The 13,826-nt window shown below is 38.5% G+C and overlaps 1 protein-coding gene across 7 annotated transcripts in view; it reads right to left on the bottom strand.

Moving 5' to 3' along the window:
* Nucleotides 1–13,826, bottom strand: part of si:ch211-119c20.2 (caskin-2) — a 57,559-nt gene that overhangs the window by 28,065 nt on the left and 15,668 nt on the right. For all 7 annotated transcript variants that reach the window (XM_017702502.2, XM_017702511.2, XM_017702519.2 and 4 more), the window contains 5 exons: nucleotides 12,042–12,093; nucleotides 5,962–6,059; nucleotides 3,449–3,594; nucleotides 2,257–2,352; nucleotides 948–1,060 (listed from right to left, as the gene is read on the bottom strand). In XM_017702502.2, coding sequence (XP_017557991.2) covers nucleotides 948–1,060; nucleotides 2,257–2,352; nucleotides 3,449–3,594; nucleotides 5,962–6,059; nucleotides 12,042–12,093 — 505 coding nt within the window. The remainder of the gene's footprint in view (nucleotides 1–947; nucleotides 1,061–2,256; nucleotides 2,353–3,448; nucleotides 3,595–5,961; nucleotides 6,060–12,041; nucleotides 12,094–13,826) is intronic.

Here is a 13,826-nt window from a genome sequence, read left to right as displayed (position 1 = left end):
TATATACACAGATAAATATACACATGACTTACTGGTGCACTGGTGCAAAAATCCGTATTAAACCAATTTTTTAAAGCATGTTTTATTATTTAAAAAAGCCAATGGGAATGTTACGTCAATGCATTTGAGTAACAGAGGCTTAAATGAGCTAAAGAGCTGGCATTAAACTAGAACTAACTAGTGGAGCATAAGATGGTGAAGACTTGCCATTTACTACATTGTTTTTTTCTCTTCAGTGGATAATGTGCCAGCATTATATATGATTTTGAGAACAAGTGTTGGAAAGCTTGTTTGGAAAAATATTAACATGTATTCAGAGCCTATAAGATTTTGTTCCAAGTAATTCTGGACTGTTTCTATTTTAGTCAATTTTTCTGAAATAACCCCACAATATAAAGGGCACTTTGCATTTTCAAAGGAAAGAAGAAAAACTTATTTTTTAATATGACAGTGACAATACATAGGTACAGATGCATACTGAGAATTTCCATAGCCATTTCTGAGTGATATGGCAAAAATACAATATAATGAGAATTTGAGAATGTTTTTATTATACACAGTATGTATCAAGATACTAGGTTTATTGATACTGTCAATACGATGATTATACAATCGATTTGTATGCAGTGTTTCACACCTCATACTGCACTAAAGCCAATTAACTTAATGACACATCACGTTAGTTAGTAATCAATATGTATTAAGAATCCACATACTGTGTCAATCTTGATCATGATAATGATAAAATATCGTCATACTGCCCAGCCCTAACACACACACACCCACACACCCACACACACACACACACACACACACACACTTACATACAAATACCCTTTAAATGCTGTGGGTCTGACACCAGCCTGTAATAATGAGATAATGTGGATGAAGAAAAGGTACACAGTGAAAGTAAGAGGAAAGTTCACAGTGACTGTGAGAGAGAGGACCTGATAATGTCCTTATGGCCGTTGCGAGCAGCAAGGTGCAGGGGTGTGTTGTCTCTTCCATTCCCCTCCAGCAGAGCCACCACCATGTTACTGCTCAACAGCAGCTGTGCCACCTGATACACACACACACACACACACACACACACACATACACACACAAACACACACACACACACACACACATACCAAGAAGCTTAAATGACATATTTGATTAGACAGCATTTCAGTATACAGTTTTATTTTAATACTATTTATTACTTGATGCAATCTGTAAATACACAACTCAGGCCAGCCAACTTTGTCACCCTGCCTGGCTTATGTCACACTTCACCTGGCACAAAGTTTCCATCTGAGGCAGAGTCTTCCAGCAGCCCAGCAACTGAGGCTGCAGCATGCTGCAAAATTAGACTCCCTCTCTCAGACTGCTTCTTCATAGCATTTGCATTCTCTAATGCCAAAATGACTAGAGCAAGAGATTAAATAGAAATAGTCCACCCAGGCAAATCTAGTTTTAAATGAATTAAAGATCGCACAACGCGGCTTACGCTCAACTGTCAGAAAAGCCCTCAGTGAAAGCCTTTCATCCCTGTACGACTGGCATCCGCAGGGAGCTGCTATAACCAGTTTATTTACCCGAATCTTGCAAATCATTCAAACATTATAGACTCTGCGCATGCAATGCGGAATCTTCTCTCAAAATATCATAAGCTCCTCATTCGAGCTCCACTTCACCAGCTTCTGTGCGCACTTCTGCTTGAGCAGAGAAAAATCCACTGATGAAGCTATGCTTTAGCTGCTGGATTGCTGAAGGATTGGGCATGTGTTCATAGCAAAGCTTCAAAATGAGCTTGTAAATGAAGCAGTTGTATGGGAAAAGTGAAAGACTCATCCTGATGTAACATAAAAGCAAGCCTGGGCTAGTAGAACATATGATTAGGGTGCACTGATAAGGAATTACTTGGTTGGTGCTGCTATGTGATCATTAACATCTTGGCTAATAAGGATACCAATGTGTTATCATTTTAAAATGTTGTATTTTAAAACAAGTTTACATGAGAAATCCATGACATAGCTCAGACATGATGATTACTGTAAACATTAACAATATGTTAACAAAATATTTTACATATAGTTCAACCCATCTAAATCGCTGGTTATAATTCTTAGCACCAATTCATCATCAAGCCTATAATTATAATTAATTTTTTCCCTTTACTGGTGAAAAACATATCAGCTGTCACTTTATTGTGTACTTCATTGTGCATTTAAGATTTTATACCATCCCACAATTCGTTCTGCCCAAACTAACCTTTAGCCTGCCAAACTCACAGGCCAGGTCCAGAGGGGTCTTCTTGGCCTTGTTAACCATACAGGGGTTGGACTGGTGCTGTAATAGCATCTCAGACTGGGTAGATGGACAGACAGACACAAAATCACACAGTTAGCAGGCAGAGCAGCGGACTCTATACAGATAAGTTTTCTATGATCACACAGTGAAATATGCTATGCTGAAAAATCCTTTGGTGGAAGGCCAGAAAAAAAGACCAGAAGAGAGAAATGCGTCAGATTCTCTGTGAGCTGCATTACGTAGAGTATCCTGTGACAAGTGTTGTGAGAAAGTGCAGGACACAGCGAAAGGGAACACTCTGGATTTTCAGTATGAGAAACAGCTCAGTACTTATAAACAATGCTTTGGACCAGCCAAGTAGAGCTGTCAATGCTGAGGACCCTTCTGTAGCCTTGAGCATGCAAAGACAAGTCTCGCTTTCTAACTTTTCTCCTGCTTTTTCTTTCACCGGAGGCTAAAAACAACAAATACTGCACAGCCTCTCCATCTGGCTGACAGTGCTTTTCTTCTAGCTAGCCATTGTCCTGTAAATCCAACAGGTCATCTTTAGGAGTCAAGTGCACAAAAGAAAATTCTAGAAACATCTGTGTAAACAGTCCCAAGGCCTTCATTTGATGCTAAATGTTTCATTAAAGGTATATGTATAACACTGTTTTAAAAGTCTTACATAAGATTTATTAATCAGTACTAACTATAAATTATCTGGTAACTATTTTAAAAATACTATGTCAGTTATGTAGTTATAACAATCTTTCATTTCAACAGTTGTGAGATTGGATGAGATTCCACTTACAATTCCGTTTACAATTAATATTTTATCATTTATTAATGTGTGTTGTTTTTGTTGTGTACTCAACTAAAATTAACATTGTGGATTTTTTTTTCTGACTGGTTTCAACACAGCCCAGTTTGATAGCACAACATTTGAAACTGGAAACCTAACATTGTGTAGGAACCCTAAACTCCAACCTGAATGCATGAGTTTGAATAGGATTCTCTGTCAACAAGTAAAGCTCATCCAACCATGCAACAGTTGCTATGAAAGAACACATCTGTGGGTGGAGCACGGATAGGTCAGTTCTCTTTCCCTTTTCCACTGTCAATAGCACATACATTTCTGAAAAGGTGAGGTGGTACAGTGTATATTACTCACCACCTCATAGTGTCCATACTGAGCTGCCAGGTGGAGAGGGATTTGGCCGTCCTGTGACGCTCCATTAACAGAAGCTCCGGCTCTCAGTAGCATCAGCACAGAGTCGGCCTTCCCCTGCCAGGCAGCGTAATGCAGTGGACGCATCCCTAAAACAGCAGCACACAGCAGGACCACAGCAGGTCATAACACAACATTCAGAACACAGTGTTTATATAGTTTACATTCACCATGCAAACAGGGACCAAACTGAATATTACTTACCCTCACTCATAAACACAGTAAAGTTGAAGAACAGGAAAGCAAAATCAGAGATTTAAATTGTAAGCAGTTCCTGATGCAACATCACTGGCCAGAGGCAGTGGCTGGTAATGAAGTACATGTAATTTGTTACTGTTCTTAAGAATGTTTTTCAAGGCCAGTGTGCACTTAATTTGGAAACTTTTTTCCTGCTTTCAAGTCCACTGCTGTGCAAACGTCCACAGATTGCCCTTAATTTATTACATTTCCATCCTCAAAATAGCCATTTATTTTTAATATGAGGAAAAAAGCATGAGAGGCCTCTACCAGGCCTCACACAGTTGTTAGGGGCCCCAATCTCTCTTATCTTTTAACAGTTCGTTTTGGAAACTGACGCTTTTTCCTGTATTTTCCTTTGACTTTCCTTCCTCCCTCTTCTTTTATCTAATCTTCTCAGAAATAGCACCTAAAAATCAATAACTTGTACTAATGGCTCAGATAATGTTGGTACTAAAGGAATTTGAAACATTTTTGATGTGGTATGCAAACATTTTTCAAAATTTTTCAAAAGTTTCAAAAACATATCACTCACTTCCTGTTCCACATACAAGAATCTCTTATTTAGCCTACAGCAGTTTAGTTCCAACCATCACACTGAAGTGAAAAGCTTTTTGAATATGGCACAATACAGAACAGCCAATGTTTAAAGGAAGAAGAAAGTGAATTTTTTCCTGTAAAAAGAAACAAATGAACACAAGAAAAATGCAGAACATGGAACCTTTAAAGAACATAGACCAACAGCATGTTTCATTACAAAGAGAGGACACTGAAAGAACTCCTGTTTAATTAGATTTAGTGCAGTGCAGTATTAAATGTGGCATCACTGGTGCGTTTCTGTCCCAACTTATCAAAGCTCTGAAAAACTAAACATTGTGAAGAATATTCTTCACATTCTTCAATATTCTGAGCCATAATAGTACACTATATTTCCAAAAGTATTCACTCACCCATCCAAATCACCAAATTCAGGTGTTCCAATCACTTCCATGTACAGTTGTATAAAACTAAGCATCTAGGCATGCAGACTGCTTCTACAAACATTTGTGAAAGAATGGGTCGCTCTCAGGAACTCGAGCATGGTGCTGTGATAGGATGCCACCTGTGCAGTTGCGAAATTTTCTCGCTACTAAATATTCCACAGTCAACTGTCAGTGGTATTATAACAAAGTGGAAGTGATTGGGAATGACAGCAACTCAGCCAAGAAGTGGTAGGCCACAGAAAATGGCAGAGCAGGGTCAGCGGATGCTGAGGAACATAGTACGCAGAGGTGGCCGACTTTCTGCAGAATCAATCGCTACAGAACTCCAAACTTCATGTGGCCTTCAGATTAGCTCAAGAACAGTGTAGAGAGCTTTATGGAATGGGTTTCCATGGCCGCGCAGCTGCATCCAAGCCTTACATCACCAAGTGCAATGCATAGCATCAAAGCGCTGCAACTGGACTCTACAGCAGTGGAGACGTGTTCTCTGGAGTGACGAATCACGCTTCTCTGTCTGGCAATCCAATGGACAGGTCTGGCTTTGGTGGTTGCCAGGAGAACGGTACTTGTCTGACTGCATTGTGCCAGGTGTAAAGTTTGGTGGAGGGGGGAAATTTTGGTGTGGGGTTATTTTTGAGGAGTTGGGCCTTTTCAGGGCTAGGACCATGGACTTGGAGGTGCTGATCCTCATGCCAACCACTTCACACATCCATGTGGTCCAGCCAAAAGATCATCTGCAAATAGCAGAGATGCCACCCTCTGGCCTCTATACATAATGCCCTCCTGACTTCAGCTATGCCTTGATACTCTGTCCATGAATATCACGAACAGGAGTGGAGACAAGGCACAACCCTGGCCTTGGAGTACAACGCTAACACTGAAAGAGTCTGACTTAATGCCAAGTATACGAACACAGCTCTCACTCTGGGAGTACAGAGACTGAATGACCTGGAGTAGTAACCCCAGTAACCCATACTCCCAGAGGACCTCCCACAAGATATCTTGGGGAACATGGTCGTAAGCCTTCTCCAAGTCCACAAAACACACGTTGGCTGGGTTGGCTGACTCCCATGCTCCCTCAACAATCAGTGAGAGGGTAAAAAGCTGGTCCATTGTTCCACGGGCATTTCTACTTTCACTCTAATACATGGTCTGTGAATTTCATCTGCCAATAGCTAAATGAAGAAGAGGCCGTGAAGAGAGGCTATGCAACTGCAGACAATCTGAGTGCCTCACCATTACTGTCCTTGATGTCCACCATAGCTTGGGCCTCCAGCAGAAGAGACAGCAGGTCAGTGGTGCCAGTGAGAGCTGCATGATGCAGTGCTGAGAACCTGCAGCACCAACAAGAAAAAAACATTAGAAAATAGAGAACATAATCTATGAGAGTCAAGAAACCACTTAAAGGAAACTGTTTAAAGGAATAATCTAATTTACATAATTTTACACTTATTTCAAATGCAGTTGTTTAGCCAAGACATTTTATCCAAATTTTGCTTCTTTACTTTAGAACTGTAGCTGCTAGGCTAACATTGCTTACAAGCACTGGACGTCAATAGTCACCTAAACCACAAATTGGTTTTGTGAAAAAGCCTTTATATATTTGCTTCAAAATAAATAGACAATTTACTAGAATGATTTTGTAAAATTGCATGAATAGATCTTAATTACACATTTAAGGTAAAACTGTAATGACATCATCTCCTTGTGCTTTGATGAAAAATGTCACTATGCAAGTATGTAGTATTAGCACAGCGATACCTAAGATGCCGAAGTGGCATTTCAAAGAATGATAAACCTACAAAAATGAGGAACAGAGAGATGCTACCTTTTTTCATCATCACATGGCCTATGCTGCAAGTAGACCACCAGATTCCTGTTGTTCAAGGCCCCTTCTTTTAGTTATGCGGAGAGGTATTTTAAATTTATATAGTGAGTCATATTGTGTTGTAAACATGAATTAAGACCTAAAGGTGGTTTCACTGGGTTAGGAAAATGTTTGAGCATCTATTTTTGCAAACAGTTTAGGTGACTATTGAGTTCTTGTGTAAGCCTAGTAACTCCAGTTCTAAACTAAAGATGCAAAACTTGGACATCAAACATCTTTTGGTTAGTTCACTGCATTTTGAAAATAAAGTACATTTGATTTTGTGCCAAATTATTCCTTTAATTGTTAACTAAAAATAAAGACACATTTTTTTGCATCCTTTAAAGGTGCTACTCCTTTTGCTAGAGTGAAAAGCATACAGAATCAATTGTTTTTGAAATTTTTTGTTAGCTGTTTTTTGAACAGCCTGCCAGTGCACAATGCGCTATGAGCAACTGTCTAATGGGCCTCTATACCTATATTTGTAGTCTAGCATTATAAATTATCAATGAACTGAGACAATACTCGGAAGTGACTGAAGACACAAAAATCATATTTATCTTTCATACACTGTGCACAGTCATAACAAGAATCAAATGTTCCAACAGTCATGCTCACATAATCACATACATCAGACTTTCTGGGATTTCTAGACGTCAAGTTAGTCCCAGGCTGGGACACAAACAAACACCAACAAAAGACATTTTTTCCACATCTTCCTGGCATTTCAAAGGATGGCACTGAATTGAAATGGGATAATAGGACAGAGATATTTATCATAATCCAGTATTGAAAACACCCTGAAATGTGAGGAATATTAAAAGTGAGGGCAAAGCAAAAGGAACACAGCTGAGTCATGGGATAGGCTGTTTCTTAAATCTCTGTGGACTGGGGTTCATTTGGTGTTTAAATAAGCGCCTTAAGTCTTTGGGAAAACGTAGCGGACAAACTTTCTGACGTCCACCCACAGTGCTCTAAGAATGGCAAGTTAAAACACGTGTCAGTACAAGTAATAACTGTATAATTAGCCCCAGATTAAGCTGACTTTTCCTCTGTGGAGTCACACTCAGACTCCTTCATGCATTGGCAGGCTGGATCTGGTGAAACAGCATTAATCCCAACAAAACCCCTCTGTCTGAGCATGATAAAAATATAATTTGTGATAAAAAATGTATCAGAGGAACAGAAAGTTAAAAATTCTCTCTAGACTTGTTCACAAGAGGATGAGTTTCTACTAATAATTCTTGCTTTCATTTAGATTTCTCATTTCATATGTATAGAGAAGCAGAACTTTTACAAGAGGTCCAGTGAGTGCTACTACACATTTAATACAAAGCCTCATTCACAGACACTGCAGTGCACAGAAACAGATTCAGTTTCTTCAAACTGATGTGTCTTACACTACAATGAGCAGTGTGGTAGATGAAGGTAAGTTACCAGAGGGGAAACACCTCAGTTCAAACTCATTGTTTGGCATTAGGTAATACAACACTAAAAATTGAGGAGTCAAAAAATCAGGATCATCAAAAGGTATAATATTCCATGTGTCTGAGAGATAAAATGCTTTTTGAGGTATTTGTGTAACTTGATATCAAGGTGGAATCTTCAGACAGTGCTTTATCCAGCCTGTCTGTGTTCTTGGTTGAATGATCTTGGATATGAAATGCACTGTGCTTGCCACCAAAAAAAAAGTTTCTCAATGAGCAACTGCTTTAGCAAAGTAGACCAAATACACTACTGATCTGACCCTAGTCAAAAGTTCTGTGTGTGTGTGTGTAATATTTAATCCAAACTGTGAGCTCTAAAATGTTTAGCACCCACTGCTGAGTCCAGACATCTATTACTTACTCCCATAACTGAAGACTAATTCAGTTTGCACTGCTTACTATAATTACTGAATTATTGCCCTCTACTATTGCCCCCTTGCCCTATAGAAAGAAAGAAAGAGCTAGGGCCATTTTGTCCTGGGATTGTAGCTTAGCCCTGCTTTTCTGGTTGCCAACAAAATCAGAAATTGTAATGAAAATGTATGAAAACACACACACACTTTATCACAGAGAGGCAACCACAGCAGTGTTTTCTAAAGCCTATGCTTTGTATCGCCTCTCCTGTCACACTGCCATGACAAAGTGATCCAGCATGTTCCCTCATGTAGTGCAGATGATCTAAACCTCCATCTACAGGAAAGGACAGCCCACCCGTCCCCACGCTCATATCACACCTCAGAAGAAAAGAACTCCAGCATTAGAGTTGCTCATAATACCACCATCAATGACAAGTTCACTTCTCGTCTGGCTGCACAAAACACTAACCCAAGCGTGAAAAACACACTGATAGTGCTTCACGCCCCAGACACACAGCTGTGTATGAGTAGATGTTAAACCAAATGCGTGTATGAGTATAAGTGTTAAACCAAATGCGGTTAGTGAGTGACACACATCTGAACCACAAGTCATCACTTGAAGCTCAGCACCTAGAGGCATCTCAGCTAACGTTAACCCTCCCAGATGTCCCATGTATATGCCTTAAAGTGCCTCTTCTTGCTTATTGTTGAATTATTTTCTATTATAGCTCATTGATTATGGATTGATGACTATGAGTTCCTAATACAGCTTCTCTGCACATGCAGCCTGCCTCATTACATGCATGTATTATCAGGAGGGATGTCTGAAATGCTAACCAGAACTTGTTAATACTGAATATAAGCTGAATGTGAAACAATGATGTAATTAATTATGTAGTTATATAACTATAATGAGATAATGTAAACCAAATGCACAGCAAGACAACCAACACATGGTAATTTATCACTCATCACTTCTCAAAAGTCAACTCATCACTAACTTTCATAAAATCATCATAGTCAAGAAAAGAGCCAAAGATGCAATGATACAGGACATGCAAATAGAACAAATTAAATCAATTACTTATTTGATTGATCGGCTGCAAAAATACACCAAGAAAGAAAGAAAGAAAGAAAGAAAGTAGGGTGGTGGAGCGAACAGTGCCAGTAGCAGTGATGAATAATGAAATGTTTTTCCTCTTCCTCGGCTGCTGCTCCCTGAGGAGGCCATTTCTCAGCTCTTCCCCTCCTGCTCATGAAAGCACAAATTAGTACTCAAACATGCTAATATTCTACCCCTGACTCTATCAGAGCTTTCAACTCTCCACTGCTTTTGTCTCATCTGAACAACGAGACCCTCACATTCTACAGCAGCCTACATGTCATTATGGATATTCTTCAGCTTAAATATATTTTTTCATAGCTCAGTTTAACTGTTTCAACCTTATACTGTTCCATGCCACCAAGACAACAGCGATGGCATTCCTCCAATCATTCCTCCTTAAATGGGACAGTCACTGTGGATTACTCCTGAAGCCCATTTCTGATGCAGTTAATTTCCTCCCTTTATTTTTACCTCACTTTGGGTTTTGTCAAACTCATCACCTCTCCAGGAAGAGAGGTTTTCAAGTTTGAAGACAATAGATTACAATGTGCCATATGGAGCACTGGAACAGTATCAGCAGAGCAGAAAACTGCAGAGACCCTTCACTCTCAGAGTTAATTTACTAAGTTATGCTGAAGTTAGATCTGCAGAAGTTGTCAGTGTCCATAGCACAGGGAAAATAACAAACTAATTGTGCACAACTGGAAATACCACAGGTTCATATGAAGAATTCAGTGCATAGAGGTTTACACAACTGCAAGAGATAAAGCAGAACCAGAGTGAAAGAAAAGCAAGTTCACCCTGCCGTGAAGGCGCAAAGTGTTTTCCATGTTAAACCTTGTTTGCAGGGAAAAGCGTTGAAACATAAACACTTTTTCTTTTCCAAACTGTATATGCAACACATACAAGATGACCATGCTAACAAAGTCAAGGTCATAACCAATTGATTTCAGGGAAGTGAATCTCAAATCTGATACAGGAACATACAAGCATTGCAGGATTGTCTTCTGTTTATTTCATGATGAACCTACTGAAGCACTTAGTTCTGTGTGTTTTGAGTTTGCAAATGTTAAGATCATGAATGTTATTAACTAACAGCACAGTGAATAGCTTGACTATTGTCATACTCAAAGCAGAATTCAAAATAACTCTTTCATATGTGTGTGTGTGTGTGTGTATATATATATATATATATATATATATATATATATATATATATATATATATATATATAAATGTTTTTAATTGTTTTATTTATTTATGACGTTATAACAGCTTTAATGTCTTCATTTTAATAGTGTATTTAATAGTGTATTTTAAAAAAAATTAATTTATTCCTCGCCCCCCTCCCTTCCCTCCTCCTTTTCTTTCATCTTTCTCTCTTGCTGTCTCTCTCCCTCTCTCTCTCTGCTTTAATCTTGGCATGTCAGAATCTCAACAAATACAAGAATGACCACAGTTATAATATATTGTCTGAATTGTTTGGCAACACATTGAGAAACTCTGGTGAAGATCACTTTAACTCATTCAAATCTGCCTTCAGAAATGAACGAACAATTAAAGTTGAAACCTTTTTATATGAAAATTGCTGTCTGAAATGTGAGTGCAATTTTCTAATCTCAAGAGCTCTAATTTCCATTATATCCTACATTATTTAAAGTTGTCTAAACAAGTTTTAACTAAGGAAATTTAACCTAATAACACAGAGTCTGTGAATCAGCAGCAGTCTGGCATACTACACTCTGTGCTCAAGCCTCAAGCTCAAAAAATAGATGTGCTGGTCTTCTGGGTGAAAAATTACATTTACATCACAGTCACCACATTAATTAGAAAAAATGGAACTTGACATTCTGCCCAATTCGTTCAAGCCCTTCTCCAGAGGAGTAGGGCCACATTCATGTCCACACTTGGTGTATTTAATATGTATCAGTACGTGGTGGAGCATTCTGTGTGATACTGTGTTTGGTATCACTGTATGAAAGAGCATGGAGCTTTCACTTGCCTTTATTGTTAGATTCACTCTGATAGCCTCTGAGTGAGCGTGCACACATTCAGAACGACATTCAGGTCATTATAGGCTGGTTACTGATTTACTTATTAACAATAAAAAAGGAATAAGTGTTAAGTATATTTCTGTTCATATGTTTGGATATAGTCAAAATACTCAAAATGGTAGTTTGTGACAAAAAATAAAATCTACAATCTTTCAGCCATGTCAGATTATGTCCATAAAATATGTCAAATAATCATATAAAAGCAATGAGAAATTATAGTATTAACTTAAATACTGTATTTAAATACTGTACTGTAAAAAGGCAGAAATTGCCTCTGCATTAAAACGTTCAACTATGAGCTCACGATGTAGGTAATTAACTTGCCATGCACAGAAATTTGTACAACAACCAAGCATGTCAGCCACACATCTGAAAACCAAAAAGCTGAAAAAGGAGGTGGCGTTCTCTTAGAGCAACTTTACTCATAATGTCAAACACAGCACTCACCCATCTGCGTCCTGGTAGTTGACATTCAGTTTCTTTGTTGAGCCCAGTAACTCTGCAAAAACAATAAGAAGATGGTGGAAAAATCTGTCAGAACAGAATGTGACATGTTCAACAAATCTGTCAACTGCTGATCCCTCCATTAGAAAAACATGAGGCATGATGCTGCTATGGCAAGAAAGCACTTGTTTCACACTTTTAGCTCATCAGCTTTTCCACCTTTCTAAAGCAGCTGGAGACTGATGGAACTGTGTTATTGTTATGTCAAGCTTACTCAAAGTTCCTTATGGAAGACGTCTGTTTGGTTAGTTGAGGTAACAAAAGAAACATAGGAACGCATTGAAACACTAGATTAGAAATGATTTTGCCCTTTTTCCAGTAAGGCAGATAAGCAAAGCAGTGTATGAGTAACTGAAATTCCAGAGTACCTCTAGAGTAATGTCATCAGAGGGAAAAGCCAGTGCTTACAAATGGCTTCATTACTGTAAGTTGTCCAAACAGTGCTGCCTTGGCGACAGTGTAGGCATGTAACAAACCAAATTAGGAGAGATTTGCCTTGAATAAACTTACAATAAGAGCTTCAAACTGCCTATGTCTTCAATGTCACAGATATTATTTCATCAATTTTAAATATATATATCTCTATAAATAATCTCTATAATTCAGCATCTTATCTGATGCTTAGGATGAATGAACAGCTATAAATACTTTTTCAAACACTGTCTGAGAGAAGAATCCTGGGATTCTGTTCTTCTCATTAATTAGCAATCACAACACTAATGCAAAACACCAGCATTAATCAAAGATATTACATCAAGCTAATATGAATAATTATATGACAGGTTTGTCACTACGTTTTATTTCTGCCATATGGTACAATAGCAATATGTCAACCACTTAAGTGCAGATTAAAGCAAAAAGCCATGAGAGGTCATGCATTATAGACATGATGTGAAGTGGAATGCCTAAAAATTCCTTTGATTAGGTGGCAAAGTGTGACCTTGAGCAGCTTATTGCTTTTAAATGGCAGCAACAAAATACAATGTAAAAAATACATTAATTTTAATAAAGAATTTCGTATTAAAGCCCTAGGGAACCTAAATCCCAAGTAGGTTAATTCTTTCTCTTGTGGGCACACAATATGCATGTACAAAGTCATTCCAATTCCAAAAAAGTTGGAACACTGTGTAGAATGTAAATAAATGTAAATAAAAACAGAATACAATGATCTGCATATCTCATAGACACATATTTGTTCACAAGAAAACAAAGAACACATATCAGATGTTGAAAGTGAGACATTTTACGATTTCATGAAAAACATTAACTCATTTAGAACTTGATGGCAGCAATGCATGTCAAAAAAGTTGAGACAGGGCCACGACTGCCATTGTGTAGCATTCTCTCTTCTTTTAACAACTGTCTGTAAATGTTTGGGAAGTGAGGAGACCAGTTGCTGGAGTTTTGGGAGAGGAATGTTGTCCTTTTCTTGTCTGATGTAGGATTCTAGATGCTCAACAATCCTGGGTCTTCTTTGCTGGATTTTTCTTTCCTGATGCACCAAATGTTTTCTATTGGTGACAGGTCTGGACTGCAGGCAGGCCAGTTCAGCACCAGGACTTGCGAACTTGCAGACTGTGAAACCATGCTGTTGTGATGGATGCGGCATGTAGTTTAGCATTACCTTGCTGAAATATGCAAGGCCTTCCCTGAAAGAAACGTCTGGATGGGAGTCCATGTTGTTCTAAAACCTATGTCTACTGTTCAGCATTGACAGTAACTTTCCAG

Source organism: Pygocentrus nattereri, chromosome 13 (genome assembly GCF_015220715.1).
Source record: "Pygocentrus nattereri isolate fPygNat1 chromosome 13, fPygNat1.pri, whole genome shotgun sequence".
Lineage (NCBI taxonomy): Eukaryota > Metazoa > Chordata > Actinopteri > Characiformes > Serrasalmidae > Pygocentrus > Pygocentrus nattereri.
Note: the sequence above shows the minus strand (reverse complement) of the source record. Positions and strands in the feature narration are given on the sequence as shown.